Source organism: Hypanus sabinus, chromosome 14, assembly GCF_030144855.1.
Source record: "Hypanus sabinus isolate sHypSab1 chromosome 14, sHypSab1.hap1, whole genome shotgun sequence".
Taxonomy (NCBI): Eukaryota; Metazoa; Chordata; class Chondrichthyes; order Myliobatiformes; family Dasyatidae; genus Hypanus; species Hypanus sabinus.
Window position 1 is genome coordinate 74,698,237 of NC_082719.1, and position 21,795 is coordinate 74,720,031.

At 39.6% G+C, this 21,795-nt stretch overlaps 1 protein-coding gene across 1 annotated transcript in view; it reads left to right on the forward strand.

Annotated features, from left to right (window-relative positions):
- The window catches only part of LOC132404879 (potassium/sodium hyperpolarization-activated cyclic nucleotide-gated channel 1-like), a 255,912-nt gene that overhangs the window by 192,917 nt on the left and 41,200 nt on the right, over nt 1–21,795 (forward strand). The window contains exon 6 of the mRNA XM_059989441.1: nt 10,445–10,685. Within this exon, the coding sequence (XP_059845424.1) occupies nt 10,445–10,685 (241 nt within the window). The remainder of the gene's footprint in view (nt 1–10,444; nt 10,686–21,795) is intronic.

The window sequence follows — 21,795 nt, forward strand, 5'->3', positions numbered from 1 at the left end:
AAGTACGTGAGCCTGTCCTCATTAGGGGACCCGAGGTGGAGCGGGTCAGTAACTTTAAATTCCTTGGTGATAACGTTTCACAAGATCTGCACTGGAACCTGCATATAAGCGTCATCATAAAAAAAAGTCATGACATTGCATTTACTTTCTTCAAAGTTTGCATAAATTAGGCTGGTGACCAAACCCTTAAGAAACTTCAATGGATACACAGTGGAGAGTACCAGTTGATTGCTACATAACCTGGTATGGAAACACCAATGCCCAGGAATGGTAAAGTCTACAGAAATCGGTGTATACAACCCAGTCCATCACAGGCACAGACCTCGCTGCCACTCTATGACAGATGCCATCACATCTGTCATCCACCTGGCCCTGACACACCTAGGAAACAAGGACATTTATGTCAGAATGCTGTTTCTGTTTTTCAGTTCAGCGTTCAACACTACTGTCCCACAGACCTTGGTGAACAAACTCCTACATTTCAGTCTAATTACACCACTGTGCAACGGGGTGTTGGGCTTCCTAACTAACAGACCTTGGGTTGCCAGGATGCACACTGCTGTATCCTCCCCATCATCCTCAACACAGGTACTCTCCAGGGCTATGTGCTGAGCCCAGTGCTGTAGACCCTGCTCATACATGACTGCACAGCCAAGCACCCAAGTAATCATATTGTCAAGTTCGATAGTGGTGGATTCATCACCAACAATGATGAGATGGACTATAGAGAGGAGGTGAAAGAGCTTTGCAGCCTGATGCCAGGCAAATAACTCTTCCCTCAATGTCAACAAGACAAAAGAGATGGTCATCAACTCATGGACTGTTTGACCCACTCCCATCAGGAAGAAAGCTACACAGCATCCACGCCAGAACCACCAGACTCAAAAGCAGTTGCTTTCCCCAAGCAGCAAGACAGAGTAACATCTCCACTCACACCTCCCACCACTTCTACTCTATCATTTCAGATGTCAGAATCACCTAATGTACAGATACCTCTGTGCACAGCATCAGTTTATGGGTGTACTATCAATCTATGTATATCAGCTATCATATGTATGTATTTTTATTGTGTTTTTTAAAATTATTGTGTTCTTTATCTTGTGGGGTTTTTTTTGCGCTGCATTGAATCAGCAATAACAATTGTTTTGTGCTCCGTTACACTTGGGTGCTGGAAATGACATTAACCAATCTTGAATCTTGAACCATTGAGTACTGCCACATGAAATCAGCATCCATTATCAAAGCTCTCCATCATCCAGGCCATGCCCTCTTCTCACTACTACCATTGGGTAGGAGGTATAGAAACCTTAGTTCCAATGCCACCAGGTACACTTATTTATCTACATCCATAAGGCTCCTGAACTCATAGATCACTACCACTTTGAACTGATTTTATGGCCTACAGACTCACTTTCAAGGACTCGTGTGCTCGGCTTTATTTTTATTTGTACAGTTTGTAGTCATATGCATGGTGTTTGTTTGCCAGTCTTTGTCTGTTAATGTGTAGCTTTTCATCAAATTCTGTTGCATTTCCTTTTTCCTGTAAAGGCCTGCAAGAAAATGATAACATATACATACCTTGATAATAAATTTACGTCGACAAATGGAGACACTGGCCTTCTGGAGATCTCATTAAAATATTGTAGAATTTGTTCTGCTTGATCTAGCTAACAATACTTAAGTCAGGGATTTGGCCAAAAGAAGGGCCTATCCTTGTTTTATCACCGAGTGTCTTTCCACAGCTAAAAGTTCAATCCATCCTGTATTGGTCTGGCTGTGGACAAGTGATAATGTGGCAGGGAAAATGACACTAAGAACACGTAGCCAGTGCTGCTTCAGATACTATGTATAGTTCGGGTTGCTAAATCCTGCTGAGGACCCGCAATTGCGGCTGATGATGCACAAAAGCCAGACCAAAGAGATTGTCTAAATTAAGCATGAACTATGATCATAAATGCAAGCCTTGAAAATGCAGTCCAAGTAATTTGCTGGAAAGTTAAAGGGATAGTCATTGGCTTTATGTACCTATGCTGAAATCAAATTATCTTGAGAATTTTCACAGAGGCTTTAATCCATGGAAATCCATAGCAATATCAACACATAAGCAAGCTATTTTGTCCAATCACTCAGTGCTAGTCTTGAACCAGAGTCACAATCTCAGTATAAAGTGTAGGCTGTTTCAGACTGATATGAGGTGAAACTCCTCATTACAGCTGGTGAATCTTTGGAATCCTCTAGGCAGGCCAACTCTGGAGATTTAGTCCTTAAATTATTTCAAAAAAAGATTGTGGAGATTATGGAAATTCAGGAATATGGGAATAATGCAGGAAAATGGCATTGAGGCAGATCATGATCTTGATGAGTGATGGAGCATGCTCAATGGTCTAAATGCCCCTCTTCTATTATTTGTTACTTTCTCATGTTCTTAAATCCCCATCCACACACCCCCATACACAAACATGGACACAAACCCCCGCACCATACCATTATTCAAATAAATACCTCTGATCCCATTTGCCCTAACTGTTCGGCTCTTTTCCCTTCGATTTCCCATCAAATCTACAGCTGAAGGATGCCAATATTTAAGATTCTGTACTGAAAAAGAAATTTCTGCAGACCTCTGCTATAAGTCTCACTCTTAACACAATTAACATCTGTGGCCTATGGTTCATGATTGCTGAATTATAGGAAACGCTGGAGTAGAATTTCCTTCTGTTATGTGCACTAAGCATATAAACTAGTAGTGACTGCAAGGTTGTACTCCATTTGCCAAATTCATACACAGTGTCTTCAACGGAAGGAACTTTGGAAGAAGAGCACCTTCTATGTAGCACAGAACTGAAGACAAATTGTTGCCTCACTTCCATGAATGCTGTCTCACCTTTTCAGAATTATAAATGTGCCTGTAATTTCACCTGCAATCTGTGCAGAGTCAGTTGCATTTCTTTGCACCACTTATTCTAAAGAATGCATGGTGACCTTTTTCAGAAGTACTCCTTAAAGGCATACTGACAACCAAATCTAAACCTTTCAAAATGAGAAAGCAAATAAACTTTAGATCATGCCAGTTTGATGTAAAACTGTCACAAGTTCATCCTGGTATGAATAATTTCTAAGTTGACTGTTTTCACATAAAGTTGTGTAACATGTAAACAACATCAAGTTGAACCTTGACTATTGAACCACTTTGTGGAAACTAGACTTAGCAAAGTGTTTTTGTGCCTCGGAGGTGTTATTGATTTAAGTAATGATGTTTTTTATACAAATAACAAAATTGCTTTTTCCTGAGTATTAAAGAAATATAAGGACTAATCTACTCAAAATCTAATGTAAATGCCATCATATAGAAAGACCTATGGGAGATAAATGCATATTAGAATTGTAGTTTTTAAGCAAACACTATATTTTCATCCATTATTCTAGTACCCATTCCAATATTGTTAAAGTTTTAAAATAATACCACTTCAAAGTAAGATCAGTATGTTTATTTGCAGATCCTTGCGCACTGCTACGCCATGCTAGCAAACATAAGGCATTAAGCCACAGGATCAGAATTAGGCCATTGGGCCCAACAAATATGCTTTGCAATTCAGTCTGCCTTCGCAACCCCATTCTCATGCCTTCTCCCCATAACCTTTGACACTCTTACTAGTCAAGAACCTGTCAACACCTGTTCACCCAATGACTGGGCCTCCACAGCCATCTGTGGCAATAAGTTCCATAAATTCAACACACCCTAGCTAAATAAATACCTCCTCATCCCTGTTCTGAAGAAACATCCTTTATTATGAGACTGTACCCTCTGGTCCTAGGCTCTCCCATTATTTAAAACACCCTTTTCACATCTACTCTATCTCGGGCTTTCAGTGTTCGGTAGATTACAATGCAATCTTCCCCCCCCCCCCCCACTCTTCTAAGCTCCAGCAAGTACACACCCAAAACCATCAAACATGCCACGCATGTTAACCCTTTCATTCCTGGGATCATTCTCATAAATCTTCTCTGGATCCTCTTCAATGCCAACGCATCCTTCTTAGACAGTGGGTCCAAAACTCCTTACAGTGTTCCAAATATGGTCTGGAAAATGCCTTCTATAATCTCAGTACTGTATCCTTGCTTTTATATACTCATCCTCTTAACATGAATGCTAACATTGCATTTGCCTTCCTTACTACTGACTCAACTTGCAAGATAACCTTTAGAGAATCCGGCACAAAGACTTTGCACCTCCAATTTCTGAATTCCTTCCCTGCTTGAAAAAAAACTCTATGCTTCTTCTGTTTCTTCTACAAAAACGCATGACCATACACTTCCATACACTATTGAATCAGACACTTCTTTGCCCATTCTCCAGGGAAAAGGTGCCAGCTGTCCACTCTCTCAAATCCTCTGATCACATTATATACTTATGTTGTGCTACTTCACCCCAAAGGAAAAATATCCTAGCTTGCTCAACCTTTCTTGATAAAATATACTCTCTAATCCAGATAGCATCTTGCAATCTCCTCTGCACCCTCTCTAATACTTCTGCTTTGGGAGGAGTAGATCCTCTGTTTTCCAAATTACTCTCCAAAACTCCAGCCATTGCTGCTCTACCATAATCCCTGCTACTGTCCCCTTGCAGCCAGCTTTGGCAAACTCCTCTCTCATCCCTCTGTAGTTACATGTATTACAGACCTTGCAAAGAAAAACAGCATCAACATTCAACGCCTCCCTCATGCACCAAACAACTTTTATGCATGCTTCGAATCGTGCAACACAAGCCCAGCCACAAAGGCTACAACTCCCTCCAGGTGAGCAGGCACTTTCTATAACAGCGGCAGGCGTGAGAAGGGTTCCAGGCCAGGTACTCTGGGAGTGTATAACATCCCAGTCCAGGTACTCCGGGAGAGTATAACATCCCAGGCCAGGTACTCCGGGAGTGTATAACATCCCAGTCCAGGTACTCTGGGAGTGTATAACATCCCAGTCTAGGTACTCCGGGAGAGTATAACATCCCAGTCTAGGTATTCCTGATACAACATCCCAGCCCAATGATGTCTTCACAGACATCTTCAACAATCCAGTCATCCCGGCTGCTGTTCCCACATGCTTCCTATCAGCCACCATCATCCCTGTACCAAAGAAAGCTACACCTTCAGAACTAAACAGCAACTGCTCAGTGGTAATGACACCAATCATTATGAAGTGCTTTCAATGGCTGATACACATATAAAAAAACTCCATTCCTGCCATGTTGGACACTCACCAATATGTTTACTGACATAGCATCATTCATATACCTGGCTCTGACACAACTAGAAAACAAAGGACACTTATGTCAGAATGCTGTTTCTGAATTTCAATTGGACACTCAACACTATTGCCAACAGACTTTGGTGAACAAACTCCTGTTCCTCAGTCTAAATACACCACTGTGCAACTGGGTCTGGGACTTGCTAACAAACAGACAGCAGATAGTCTCTATGCACACCTGCTCCTTCCTCCCCATCATCCTCATCATGGGTTGCGTGTTGAGTCCACTGCTGTACAATCGGCTCAAAAGGATTAGACAGCCTACAAAAAGGAGGCAGAAGAGTCGTTGCCTGGTTCCAGGCAAATAACCTCTTCCTTGATATCAACAAGACAATGAAGATGGTTATCGATTTCTGGAGAACTCGCACAACTCACATCCCCTTTACATTGGTGACACAGTGTTTTCTGACTCTCGGGGCTGCATATCACACACAACCTCGTCCCAGCACACACCCTACAGAGTCAGGAAAGCTCATAAGCCCCTCTGCTTTCTCAGGAGGCAGAAAGGAGCAGGACGCTGCATATCCGTACTCTACAGATGCGAAGTAGAGAGCATCCTGACAAGCTGTTTGTTACGGATACTGCAGTACAGCCGACAGGAGGGCTCTACACTAGTAGTCAAAACTACCCAACACATCATCAGCACCAGCTTACCCCGCCCCCCATTAAGAACATAGATACAGAAAGGTACCAGGAAAAGGCCAGTAATATCATGAAGAACCCCACTCCCCACTCACTCATGCACTGTTTGCCCCATTCCCTTCAGGGAGGAGGCTACGTAGCATCTATGCCATGACCACCAGACTCAAAAACAATTACCTTCCCCTAGCAGTAAGGCTGATCAACACCTCCTGTCACTAACTCCTCCACTACTTTATTATTTCTTGTCAGTCACCATATGTACAGACTAGTATTATTCTATTTATATTGTGTTTTTATTATTGTTCTTTTCCTTTGGTGTATTTTTTGTGCTGCAGATCCAGAGTAACAATTACTTTGATCTCTTTTGCACTGTGTACAGGAAATGACATTAAAACATTTTAAATCCAGTTGCTTTATTCATATTTTATTGGAATACCAATACACTCAATTGTAGTTTCTCCCTCAGTGAAAGTTTCTAAAGTTTTTGTCTATATAGAGCCTTATGGGAATGAGTGAAAGTAAGATAATACCTACAGGCATGGAAATCTGAAATAAAACCTGAAAATTCTAGATTTTCTCTTTTCCAGTTCTGACAAAGTTCTGGATCTAAACCTGCCTGTCCTGGTGAATGGCTAAGATTTGTTTAATATGTAAACACAAGAGTCTGTGCAGAGGCTGGAAATCCAGAGCAGCACACACAGAATTCTGGAAGAACTCAGCAGGGCAGGCAGCATCTACAGAAACAAATAAACAGTCTATGTTTTAGGCTGAGACCCTTCATCAGGACTGGAAAGGAAAGGACAAGATGCCGGAATAATAAGTTGGGGAACGGGGAAGGAGGACAACCTAGAAAGTAATAGGTGAAGCCAGGTGGGTGGGGGAGGGGAGGGAATCTGATACGAGAGGAGAATGAATCATGGGAGAAATGGAAGGAGGAGGAGCACCAGAGACAGGTTATTTATTACGTGTAGTGCACAAAAATCATTGTGTTAATAACAAAATACTGCTGTCATGACAAAATGGCATAGAGGTTGCATTGTTGTCAAATACTGGTAGTCATAAAATGACCTTTCTGCAGTCAGAATAAAATGACTACTAATGTTACAGCAAATGAAGTGTATGTTGTATTTTCTGCTTGTGTGTAGAAAAGTAACAGTAATTTAGAAGGAAAGAATTTCTTGCAATAAAGATTTCTGGAGACAGAATAATCCACAGGATCCTCTGTGCTTTTTGGTGGACAAAAGCAATCCCTCAGCACCTAAGCATAATTTTGAGAATGAGCAAAACTATCCCAGCAATCTTGATCAAAATTTATTCCTCAGTCAAAACCATGGGAAGAGACTGTGTGGCCATTGTGACATTCTTGTTTGTATTTTGCCTTTTGCCAATCTGTTTTTTACATTACAGCTTTTCATGTAAATAGTTCATATGATATTAAATGCTTTGAGAGATCAGAGTTCACAAGACACTAAAGAAGTGTTCTCTCTGTATGCCTTCCTTTCTAATGCACTGGGAATGAGGAGTCTGATGGCTCTGGGCCTGTAGTTTAGAAGAATGGAGGGTGGGATCTCATTGAAAATTAGGGAATATTGAAAGCCCTGGACAGAATGGACTGGCAAGGAGGTTTCCAACAGTGGGAGAGCCTAGGACAAGAGGGCACAACCTCAGAACAGAAGAACATCAATTTAGATAGATGAGGTGTTACAACATGCACCCGACCAGGGTACGGATGCTGTACCTCTCCAGCATATGGAAAGCCAATGGGCCCCTTTAAAGATACAGGCCCGCCCTGCTAATTGGCAGCCATGTTCTAGCGCCAGGATTTTAATATTTAAAGAGTACCTGAACAGAGATTTGAAGCTCAAACGTCAGTTTGGATTTTCATCTAGGGTCTAGTTTAGCACCCTGTCTTCGTTCCAGTTTCCTATCATGTCTTTATTCTAGTCCTGGATACTCCAACACTGGGGTCCTAGCCATCCTTGCCTTTGCCTCTTATCACATGTGGAGGAGGGTGGCAAATCGTGGAAATAATTGCCACAGATAGTTGTGGAGACCAAGTCATTGGGTTTATTTAAATTGGAGGTTAATAGGTTCTTGATTATTAAGGGAGTAAAAAGTTATGAGGAGAAGGACTGAAAGGGAAAATAAATTAGCCTTGATTGAATGGCAGAAGAAACTCAGTAGGCTGAATGGCCTATTCTGCTGTTATGTTTTGGGGGGATTTTACTGAACTATCAAGCATTTCAAAGGCATTGAATACTTTCATATTAAGTACATCATTGGCAAAATATTCTTCCTGTGAGACTGCTTCAGGTGAAAGTGGCAGCAACCTACTGTGAAAATGGGTGTTAGCTCTACTGGAATGTTATGACAGAATTATAAAAGGAAACATAATTAAAAGTAAATGTATTCTCCTTCCTGCACAGAATTTAAACAGGTAATTCCATTAACTAGAACTTAACGTGTGCTTAGGTTGGAAAAATGTGGATTCCAGTTCCATTGCTAGAGGAATGGCAAGCTGGAATTATTTTAATAATGAGGTAATCATTAGCTGCACTCCTGGGGATTATTTTGGGGCAGAGAGTTTACATCAGAATCCTGCTGATCTAATATAATCTCAGGATGCACATTAGACCGCTTTGAGTGTCCACAATTAAAGGGAAAATGAGAATTACTGCGTTATCAGTGTTAAGTTCTTAATAAGAGTTTTTCTTTGATTCTTGGCCACACTTGCGGTTGTGTACCATGCTATACAGAAGGAATGCCTGCTTCATACCTGCTAATTTGAAGGTTATTAGAAAAGGAAGCAAGAAAACAAAAGGAAGTGGGTCTCTCTCCACATTTCTCCATCTCCCAAATTCAGAGTCTTTCATGGCCAATTTAGGTCAGAGTTTTAGAACTTTGCTATGATTGTCAATGCCCCCCTGTTTAAAATGGAGCAGTGTTGATTGTCGTTGCTGCAATGCTGCATCTTTTTTAGAGAAAATAATAGTGGAGTTTGCTTTATTGACCAACAGTTTCCTCTGGGTTTTCTTTTTATTTTTTTTGTAATTTATTTTTTTTATTGAAGTTCATCAAACAAACATTTCCATAAAATGTATTTCAGACATTGTACATATATATCATATAATCATATATATTACAAAATCTCCACAAAGTATTTATCTGGGTTATACACTTACAGAAAAGAGTGGAAAGAAAAAACAAGCAAAAGGAAAGAACTATGTACAAGTAGGGAGTGATTTTTTTTTACAACAGATTCATTGATTTGTAAGAATAAAATCAGGCTTATGAGGCATTATGTAGTTAAACCATTTTTCCCAGTATGAATCAAATTGTTCCAGCTTATGATTAACAGATGCTGTTATCTTCTCCATTTTGTGAATGTCCATTGTAATTTCTATCCATGTATTTAAAGTTGGGCTCTCCTGTGATAACCATTTCCTAGTAAGAGTCTTTTTACCAGCCACCAACAGTATATTCATTAAATATTTATCTCTTTTCAACCATTCTTGAGGTATATATCTAAAATATATGGTCTTACTCTCCAAGGGTATTTCACATTTAAAGATATTTTGGGCATTGTGTACCCCCCTCCAATAGTTTTTGATAACAGGGCAGTCCCAAAAAATATGATAATGATTTGCATTTTGATTTCCACAATTTCTCCAGCAAACAAGGGGGTTACTATCATAATGGGATTTCTGAGAGGGTGTAATAAAGTATCTTATCAAGTTTTTCCATCCAAGCTCCCTCCATTTCTGTGAACTGGTACACTTACATTGATATCTCCATATTGTTGTCCATTCTTCCTCAGATATAAATATCCCTCCTTCCTTCTCCCATTTTGTTTTAATGTATGAAGTCAAATGTGTTTTAAGGTTTGACAACCCCTTATACATGCTTGAAATGATTCTACTACCGTTAATCTGAATTATATGCTTTTCTAAAGAGTTCAATCAAGCATGTATTTGCCTTGGTCACATTTTTAAGCGTCTTATTAACATGTTGTCGTATCTGTAAATACCGATAAAAATCTTGTTTTTCTAATAAGTGTTTCTCTTTAAGCATTTCAAAACTGAACAGTGTTCCTTCTTTCATTATGTTGCAATGGGTTTTCTTTTTAAAACTCTTATCCCATAAGCAGTGCTATTTTCAACATACTGAGGATTTTGAAAGAGGCAACCCTTTATTTCCAGTCCATTCCCAGGGCTAACTTGCTTGGACATTCTATAGAATATGAAAATGAAATATCTTGGCAGTTTCACTCTTCATGTGTGTGTTCTCTTTAGCTAACTTAAAGGGTTCATTCAAAATAAATGATAACTTTCTTTGACCTGATTTGACAAATCATTTGACAGTTACCGTTTGATCGTTTCTTTATACAGATTTCCTAAGATTGGGGCAGTTCATGGGGCAGTACCTATTGTGGGAAATTTGGCACTCAGAATGTTAATATGCTGCCTGCTGCTTTCCAGTCATCTTTTGGCATTAACTTCTATTTCAGGAGATCGTCAATTTCAACTGTCGGAAACTGGTTGCCACCATGCCCCTGTTTGCAAACGCTGACCCAAGTTTTGTGACAAGCATGTTAAGCAAGCTGAGATTCGAAGTGTTCCAACCTGGAAATTATATTGTGCGGGAAGGGTCCATTGGGAAGAAAATGTACTTCATTCAACACGGAGTGGCTACTGTCATCACTAAATCAAACAAGGAAATGAAGCTGTCAGATGGTTCTTACTTTGGAGGTCAGTATCAACTTATAGAACACATTGAAAGAAAAAAAAATACACAATGTAAATTTGTGATTGCATGATATTTATATAAAGTGTAAATTTTTAATATTAACTAATACTGGAATAATTTCCCTTCTATCCCTATTAAGAAAGGTGGATGTTATTCAACTTATGGAACTGAACTATATGCAAAATAAATAAAACATAAAGATAAAATTAAAATTTTAAAGAAAGCTCTGGAAAAAAATGTTGGCCTGAAAACAGAATTGTACTCTGCCCGTTGTACAAGATTAATAGGAGCATTTGTGGGTCCAGAACGAAGGTGAATTGCTTGCACACATGTTGCTCTCCCCAGAATATTAGAACAGGTAGTTCTTAGGAGATTGAAAGGAATTATAATTGTCCTCATTAAAGCTTTAACCAAATGCTCTGTATTTCTTGAAGGATGCTACCGTGTTGAGCTTGATATAATCTTCATTGGCACAAATAGGCATGAAGGGTCTACAGTTAAAAGGCTTGTCCATTATACAGCAGCTGGTTTCTTGTCTACTTTTGATGTGGCAACTCTATGGAGTGTAAAATCCCATTGGATGGTCCCACATGCTCTATATACAGTCGGCCCTCCTTATCCGCGAGTTCTACATGCGCAAATTCAACCAACCGCGAATCACGAAAACCCGGAAGTGCTCTTCTAGCACTTGTTGTTCGAGCATGTACAGACTTTTTTTCTTGTCATTATTCCCTAAACAATGCAGTATAACAACTATTTTACATAGCATTTACATTGTATTAGGTATTATAAGTAATCTAGAGATGATTTAAAGTATACGGGAGGATGTGCGTAGGTTATCGTGGATCGGGATTGAAAAAAAATCGGAAGTTCTCTTACTAAGTAACTCGGAGCAGGTACATCCGGTATTATTTAGCGTCAGTTAGTCAAACGTTTGTCTTCGTATATAGTACATATTTTACCTTTCTATGCATATAAGAACGTATGTTTCAGCGCCTGGCTTGGGAACGCAAGTTTGCGAGTTCAGTCTAGTGACAGATCGCAATGGAGTGCACTCTCCACCATGCTGGGTTGATGTGGAGGATCAAAAACCCAAAACTCCAAAACCACTGCGTTGCTTAGTAATAATTGTAGCTTTCATCGGGGCAGGGCCTTTCTCACTTTATCCTTTAAAATTGTTCCGATCATTGACTGACGTAGCCTAACGCTTTTCCAACGACCGATGGCGTTTCACTTCTTTCCGATCGCTTTATTATTTTCACTTTATTTTCAATCGTTATCGTGATTATTTTCATGAACAGAAACACTGCGGATTCAGATCTTTGCCGCTGGTCCTAATGTCCACCACATTGAGACAGATTAAATAAGGTCTTGGGTTCCGCTGGGTCCTAAGGTCCACCGTATTGAAACAGGTTGAATAAGGGACTTGAGCATCTGCAAATTTTGGCATGCGCGGAGGGTCCCGGAACCAATCCCTCACGGATGAGGAGGGCGGACTGTACTTGAGTCACCTCACTGGCAAGCTTGCATGTGAGAAAGGATTCCACACCAACACAATGTCCCAACTGTCAGCATAGCATGCTGATCTAGTCATAGTTTCCTGGCAACAGTTATGATTCATTCATCTGTACCAGTCCTCTGTGCCACCTTCATTATTACAACCATATGGTTCCTGTTCCTTGCCAGCTTGCTTAGTACTTATCAGTCGAGGAAAAAAAACATTGTCCAGAGGCCAGGCTGGAAAGTTATTGGACAATGATGGTCATTCCTATTCAATATGGTTTCTGTCAGGTATTTTTGGCACAGCTGGCTTGCAACAGAACCACAAACCATTGAAGATGTCTACAGAAATCATTGTGAAAGTACGGAACATCAGTTTTATAGTGCGAATATTTAGAAGTAAAGTGCTGTTTCTTATCATTGTGGCATGTACAGAATTAAACATTTTTCTGTAATGGAATGTTATTGCAAGCAGTTTTGGATCACGTTCCCCTTTCTAATCACTTGACTAGATGAACTTGGATCCTTTGCGTGAGACACATACTGAATGTGCAGCACCCCCTTTGGGTATCATTTCAAGCTATTTTCGGCATCTATGTAACTGGATGTTCCCCGGACAACCCTTTGCTTATATTTTTCCACTCTAGTTATGGAATCTACCTCATTTTGAAAAAGGCTGCAACCTTTCCAGTTTTCCATTCCTTGGACAATATCCCTGTAGGTATTTTGAAGGTTGAGGCCAGGCTTCCCTTAATAACTTTGGATGTACTCAAACTGGACCATATTGGTTCATTTATTTATCCATGCCCCCTGCACAGTGCCAGCCACAACATCTCCTGATCTCATGTCTTGATCAGATCAGGTCTCTGCACTCCCAACCAGTCTGACCACAGTGTCCCAGAAATTCAACACTTGTTCAAGACACCTGATCCCACCACCAAGTACGCCTTTCCCTCCACCCTCCTCACACATTCTCCTTTCCGCAGGGATCACTCCCTATGTGACTCCCTTGTCCATTCATAACCTCCCCACTGATTCCCCCCAGGTACTTATCCTTGCAAGCAGAACAAGTGTCATACCTCTCCTGCAGCTCCCGCCACCCCCTCACTACCATTCAGGACACCACTGTAACTAGTGCTCCCGGTGTATCCTCCTGCATATTGGTGAGACCTGACGTAGATTGGCAGACCTAGATTCATGGGGCACCTATGCTCCATCCGCCAGAAAAAGTGGGATTTCCCGGTGGCCACCCATTTCAATTCTACTTCCCATTCTTATGCCGACATTGCAGTCCATGGCCTCCTCTATTGCCACGATAAGGTCACAATCAGGTTGGAGGATGAACATCTTATATTTTGTCTGGGTAGCCTCCAGCCTGATGACATGAACATCAATTTCTTAAACTTCCGGTAATTGCCCCTCCACCTTCACTGTCTTATTCCCATTTCCCTCTCACACATTATCTCCTTATCTGCCCATCACCTGCCTCTAGTGCTCTTCCTCCTCCCTTTCTTCCATGGTCTTCTACCCTTTCCTATAAGTTTCCCCCTTCTCCCACCCTATATTTTTCACCAATCAATTTTCCAGCTGTTCACCCCTCCCCTCTCCCAGTTTCATCTATCACCTATCACCTTGTACTTTTTCCTCCCCTTCCCCCACCTTCTTGCTCTAACTTCTCATCTTTTTTTCCAGTCCTGATAACAGGTCTCGACATGAAACATCAACTGTTTACTCTTTTCCATGGATGCTGCTGGCCTGCTGATTTCCTTCAGCACTTTGTGCATGTTACCTCATCATGACACCATGTTCTTTTCTCCTTTCAACACAATCATACTGAACGTTATCATCGTCATCGCTCTGCCCACCTCCAGATCTGATAAGTTCCTCAAACTCTGACCAACATTTCCCTCTCTCCCTCTGTCCCAATCACTTAAGATGGGTGGGGTCCCAGACTGCTGGACCTCCCCCCCACCCTAACAACATTCCATGCAGACTTGGCCATATTCTTGGATGCCATATGTTCTTTCTGTGATCAGGAACACACAAAGGAGAGTGTGCAATAACTGGTTGGGTGGTACTGATATTGGCAGTGGGAAGGTTTTGTACCACACAGGTATTTCTAGACACTGTTTCTTATGTTGGTAACACCAAAAAGTGTACTAAACTCTTTTTGTCATTACAACAATTGGAAAAACATCTTTGCACTGAGTATTACAGCAACTTTACAGAACAGCATAAGCAGACTATAATGACCAATTGTCCATAATAATTGATTGCGTAAACTTTCATTATTTTGGGTCTATCAACATAACGCTCTTCACCTCTTTCTCTTATACTTACCTTGTACCCCTTAGAAGTATCTGTTATTCACTTCAATGACTTCTATCATTTTCTTCATTTTCTATGAAATCTCTATTTGATAGTTATCTAGTTTTATCAATATCCATGAACACAAAATGCTCTTCTCTTTTATTACCTGAAATAATTTCGGAGACATACAAGAGAAACTCTGCAGATGTTGGAAATCCGAGCAACACAAACAAAATGCTGGAGGAATTCAGCAGGCCTAGGAAAAGAGTACAGTCAATGTTTCAGGCCGAATCCCTTTGGCAGGACTGATTTTAGAGATTTGTTCTTTAGCCTTCTCTCTGCTTTCTCACAGAATTATATATTTCAAGACAAAAGATGTGCAGCCTGTTCACCATTTCATCAGAGTCTAGCCTTGCTGCTCTGATGACATCCTTTTCATTTTTTTACCACTTTCTTCAGTGCCTCTATATTCTTCTGCAATATGGGAAACAGAACTATAAAATTTACTCTAATTATGATCTGAGAGGGTTTAATAAAGGTTTAATAAATATCTTCTAACTTTCAGTTCAACTTTAAGATCTAACATTAATGGTAGATTTTATTTATATATAGTATTATCGATTTATGTTGCCACCACTATTTACTTATAATTATTCTGCAGAATAATCAGTGCATGGCCAAGTGCTTAGGGCGTTGGTCTAGTGATCTGAAGGTAGCTAGTTGGAGCCTCAGCTAAAGCAACGTGTTGTGTCCTTGAGCAAGGACTTAACCACACGTTGCTCTGCGACAACACCAGTGCCAAGCTAGATCGGCCCTTGCCCTTCCCTTGGACAACATCGGTGCCATGGAGAGGGGAGACCTGCAGCATGGGCAACTGCCAGTCTCCCATACAACCCTGCCCAGGCCTGCACCCTGGAAACCTTCCAAGGTGCAAATCCGTGGTCTCTCGAGACTAGCAGATGCCTATATTCTCTAGAATACCATTTTCATTTTCCTCTTTCAGATCTTTATCTTCCAGGGAAAATGTAACCTGGTCTTCTTCCTCCCCCTTCTGTTTCTTTCATGGTCTTCTGTCCTCCCCTATCAGATTCCCACACCCCCCCCCCCCACCTTCTCCAGCCATTTATCTCTTTCACCCAGCTCTTCACATTATCTCCTCCCCCTCTCCCGGTGATCATCAGCCTCTTGTACTTCTTCGTCCTCTCATCCTCACCAGCTTCTTATTCTGCCTTCTCCCCCCTGACAAAGGGTCTCAGACAAAAACATCGACTGCTTACTGTTTTCCCTGGATACTGCCTAGCTTGCTGAGTTCCTCCAGCATTTTGTGTGTGTGTGTGTTTGTCACTTTGCATTTCCAGCATCTATAGATTTTCTCGTGAATATGCAGCCTACTAATTTTTCCTTCTGAGGCACAATGCTTAACATGCACGTGATGAAATTTGTTTCCAGGTTATATCTTTGTTTTACAAGATTATTGCAAATTGTGTTTTGATACTAAAGTATAAATCATAAATAAATGAAAATTATTTGAACAATTTATATTCCCACTTTCCATCTTTTGGAGCTCTGTAAAGCTACTAATATTCCCTGCTTTCTGTCTTAACATCAGAGGGATATCCACCCTGCTTCTTATTTCGTAACTGCATATTCGTTGACCTACAGTATCCAAACAACTTTAGATGCCTGGATATAAGGCCACAAAACATCAAAGCAGAATTAGGCAATTCAGCTCATTGAGTCTGCTCTGCCATTCGATCATGCTGATACATTATCTGTCTTGACTCCATTCTCTTGCTTTAGCTTTTGACACCCTTACTAATTAAGAACCTATCAATCTCCACTTTAAGTATATCCAATGACTTGGCCTCTGCAGCCATCTGTGGCAATGAATTCCACAGATTCACCATGCTCTGGCTAAAGAAGCTCTTCTTCATTCCTGTTCTAAAGGGATATCCCTTCACTCTGTCACTGTTGGAAACATCGTCTCCTTGCCCACTCTTGCTTGGCTTTTCAAAATTTGGTAGGTTTCCATGAGATTCTCCCTCATTCTTCTAAACACTGGGAAGTACAGGCCTAGAGCCATCAAACACTACTCATATAGAACATTAACCATTTCATTCCCAGGATCATTTTCTTAAACCCCCCTCTGGACATGTTCCAGTGCCAGCACATCCCTTTTTTCAAAGGGGGTCCACATCTGCTCACAATTCTCCAAATGTGGTCTGACCAATGCATAAAGTTTCAGCATTACATCCTTGCTTTTATATTCCACTCCTCTCAAAATGAATGCTAACATTGGGTTTACCTTCTTTACCGAGTCATCTGCAAGTTAACCTTTAGGGAATCATTCACTGGGACTCCAAAGCCTCTTAGCACTTCCGATTTCTGAATTCACCTCCCGCTTCAAAAATAGTCTACACTTTTATTCCTTTTACCTTCTATATTTATCCATCTACCATTCACTTCGCTACACTTTATTCCATCTGCCCTTATACTTTATTATCTGTATTGAATTTCTCTTTCACTTCTTCAAAGAATTCTTTGAGTTTTAGCTGTCTTTCTATTTTCTTCTTTAATGGGGAATCAGTTATCTTTCCTTCTACTGAGTTAAGCTGATTTCTCTATCATTCCATGGACATGCTCTACCTCCCTTCTTAATTATAAGTCAAATGACTGCTATCACCAGTCTTTTGGCACTGTGCCTTTTTCTAGTCAATTATTAAATATATGTAATAGTGCCTCTTTTAATAGGCATGCACACAATCTGCTAGACCAAGGCTTTTGCACTTTTAAGTTTAATTAGTTTATTTAATAACTTGGTTTTCATTTTAACGTCCTTTGTTTAACTTCTTTACACAGCAGAATAATCTAAGGCTCTTCACAGGAGCATTGGAAACAATGCAGCAATGGATCTCTGAGGACAGCTGGCCAGCAGCTTAGCTAGTGTGATACCATTTGTTAGAGTTTGTAGCCATTCCCTGCAAGCTTAAAATTGAGTTGTTCACATTTGGGCTTGATTGTGCCTGATCCAGATGGCGCTTTAAGCATGTACCTCAAGCTTTTCCTGTGCCTGCATGATCACCAAACCATGTGAGGCCTTGCCTCTGGAACCGTTCCTTGAAGCAGAGTCATCAGTGTGTGGCAGTTTGTTCTAAAAGTCTTTTGTGAAGAGAGATTCTTAAAAACAAGCAAAATTCTTTTCTTTCTAAATCTTTTTATTAATATTAGTAATATGGACAGAATACGAATGATATATTGATAAAGAAATTACCAACATATAAATTCCATTACATATGAAAAAAAACATACATAATAGTTACAATATAAATGAGTTTACCAAAACATAAGCCATAAAATATATGTATGAACATAGTAAGTAAATATTTCATAATATATGATATAAAGAAAACAGAAAAAAAAGAAAAAAAAACAAAAAAAATATAATGCAAAATTCTATAATATATTTTTTATTATTTTATTTAGGTATTTATTTATCATTTATTTAGAGATACAATATGGAACAGGCCCTTTCAGTCCAACAATCTGTACTGCCCAGCAACCCACTGTTTAACTGTAGCCTTCTCATAGAACAATTCGCAATGACCAGTTAACATGCTAACTGGTATGTCTTTGGACCGTGGGAGGCTCCGGAATGCCGCAAGCTGTAGTTGTGTCATGTTAAGTGCTATGCCATCGCTAAACTTATACTATTAAATATAAGCCACTAATTATATTTTAAATAAAAGACTAAAAAGAAAAACATTTAAATATTTAATAAATTTAAAAATTATTTTTTAAATCATTAATTTAAAACACATCTATCTGGTGCAGATCATTTAAATTTTCAGATCATTAAATTTAAATTTAATATTTAAATTTTAAAAAAGACAAACCTTTTATTCTACTACCTTTGCTCTGCAGATCCGTGATTATATACAAATAAATGTGGCTTAGTTAGTAATGCTGATGTAAAGATGAAGAGCAGATGCAAAGGGTAATGGCCCTCAATAGAGAAACTAGTTTCTTTACATTGACCATATGCCTCAAGTTTCATTTGTGAAGCTTCCCTGCAGTCTTCAGCCAGAGTAAGAATGTTTCGACAGCTACTCTATTGTAAGAAGAGCTATCTAAATATTTTAACTTTTAGTTGTCAGATTTCTCTTGGGCACGGATAGCTTAAGAACTCATATAATTTAATTCTTTTCTGCACTAAATTTATTATCAGAAAATATTATACATCATACAGAACATGCAGTTGAAACTTATTATGAAATTTCAAGCAATTATGACTAGTGTTTATGCAGAAAAATATCTTTTCAACCAATGTGTGCATAGTATTCTTGCAAGAGACCCCGCATGGTAGCGTATATTGTGTTGCTATGTCATTCTACAGTATCATGACAAGGTCAGATGGAAACATAATGTACTGTACCAGGAAGCCCATGCAATATGTCCTCTGTGATTATGTTTTCCACATTGAAGATGAGACCTATGTCATCCTTCACCTCAGTAAAAAAATAAACACAATCTGTGTCTACTTTGACTCCAAGGTTGCTGTCCTAATTGGACCATTCATTCCTTATTACTTGACTCTACCCATCAGGTTTTTGCATTCACCTTCTGAGCGGTTTCTTTACTCCCTCAAGCTCCATGCGTTGAGGCCTGAGTATCTGTATTTGCTTTATACTGCTCTGTATATCTCTCATCATCCATGTGGATCGAGACTTGGGAGTTCCCTATTTTACCAGAACTTGTTTGTTCTGAATCTTTACCATTTTCTCCTTGAATGCATCCCTCTGCTCTGACAATGATGTGCCTTCAAATAGATATCTCTAGTCTAGCAGAACATTTACTTTTTTTTTACTTTAGGTCTATTTCTTCCTTTGCTCTAACAATACCAAATCTAATTGAACTCAAACCTTTTGAACTTTCCCAGACTCTGTCCCTGAAATCAAGTCCAGTATGGCTGCTGTCTTATCAAGGTTGTTGTGGACTGATTAAAAAAAAATTGTTTGAGCTCATTTCAAGAAATCTGTTCTTTCTATTCCCTTTACTCCATTATGTCCCATTTAAGATGAGAGTGGTTGGATACCCAACTAAACCCTGTTTTGCAACTTCAAAACATTAATCTACTTCAAAGGAAAACAAGAGAACCAGGAACGTGAGTCTAATTTTGTGTTTTGTGTAAGGCGTGTGTATCCAGTTCATGTGTTTATACTTATAACCCTTAATGATTTTTTTAAATGAACAAGAATGCTTAATCAAATAATATATTTACAATATTACTGAAGTATTAATTACACAACATCTGCCCCATTCTTTGCACATTTCTCAAAAATGTATCTATTTGTTTGCTTTTCTGGTTCTCTCAGACTATCAGGGGCTGCATCTTCAGCAAAGTGACCGTTCCTTTTCTCTGCACCTCTGTTCAACCCACAAGACCTCATTTTTTGCTATTTCTAATACACCATCCCTCTTCACAGCTGTAAATGCTTCTTATTTAACTCCCTGCCTACCTCATCAAAAAAAATGAATTGGACAGAGATGAACTTTTCTCTCGCGAAGAGGCCAGAGGAATCTTAGTTACTGAGATCATTCACAATAGAGCTCGGAAGACTTTAAGGTTGTATTGAAGTTAAGCGATATAGGATGACACTGATCTTATTGAATGGCAAAGCAGACACAAAGGACTAAATAACCTGTTTCAGTTTCTCATTCATAAGCAAGTTAGTTTGGATGCAGGTGGCTCCATTCTCAGGATTTGCTGTTCTCCTCATGATCTGTCAGTCAAATTTAGGGTCTCAGGATAGCTGTTAGTCAAATAATGATCATCATGTTGGTTGAGATGCAGATTGCCACTTCATCTCTCCCCGTGAATAGTTTGTTGTTGTCCTCGATGCCTGCAATGTCTTGATGAAGCAGAGACTCTATCACTGGGTCTTCTATTTACTCAGACAAGACCCTTCCAAAGCCAGCCAGCTGTGTCTCCCTTTTTATTTGCAGAAAGGACAGTGTCAGGGAAACAGTATTTGAATGCTAAACCTTGTAGACTCTACAAGGTATGAATGTGATAAATCTTTGGTCACTTTTTTTAATACTGGGTCATTTTACAGCTTCTAAGCCCTGCAGCTGATTGCCTCGAAGTGACGTCTGAAAAGATCAGCTTCATGACCCCAAATCAGGATGTAGCCAGTCGATAACCCAGGTAGTGCTGGCAATGTGCCTGGCACTTGATAATGAGTTGCAAGCGACTATTTAATCTGGTTCCTGAAACAGGAGCTGTCACATCCACATACACTCTGCCATCACACCTACATGCACAATCAGATTCAAATTCAGATTAGTTTGTCATTATGTATACCAGGATGCAATGAAAATCCTTGTTCACGTGAAGCTCGCGGAGTAATAATAAATACAACTAGCAGTACAATTCTGAGTAGTGCAAAGATGGCAATGCAATGTGAAGTCGTACAAGAAGAAATGCTCAAGTGACAAGAATGGACTCATCGATAGAGGTAATGTTAAGAGTCTGAAAACATGACAGCGCCATAGGAACAGGAGATGTTAAATAGGTGATTGGTTTCAAAGTCTGATGGCAGTGGTGAAGAAGCTGCTCATAAGTCTGTTTAAATCGGATTTCTCTGTCTTTGTGCTGCAGTAATTAATTCTGTTTTGGCTTAAGCAAAATATTTTCTCAAAGCTACGAATTCAGCATTTACCATTTCTTAAATTGCATTGAATAGCGGTCTTGAATAATGAAGAGGAAGTCAGAATTGTAGAGGTTCAACCAGAATTATCACATTTATTGCTTTTCTATGTTGCATTGCTCTCAGCTTCTGTTAACCTTGATAACATAACTTTATTTGAAAACTTGTATTGTGAGGGAAGAAATTAAGAATTCAGGCATGGTTCGTTCTTAGTTCAACCTGTCGGAATATGCAGTTATGCAGAGTTGCAGAATTTGGATAGATATTACAAGAAGTAAGTTCATAATTTTAGTCTTGAAAAGGTTAATTTTAAAGTTTGCTTAAGCCTCTGATGTTCCTGGTTTGTGCAGATTTAAGGTGATCACTGTGTTTATAAAAAGCTAAATAATCTGTGTTTTGTATAAAATGGGTGTTCCAGCTTATGGTTTGTGAGAAGAAAAGGCTATTCTGCCAAGATTTCTGACTAATCTGCTGAATGCTACCAGCAGGTTTGATTGTACATCCTAGCATTCGAATATTAAATAGAATTAAATTCCAGCAGTTACACGGAAACCAGGGACTCCGAGCAGATAGATCTGCTCTGGACTTCACTGAT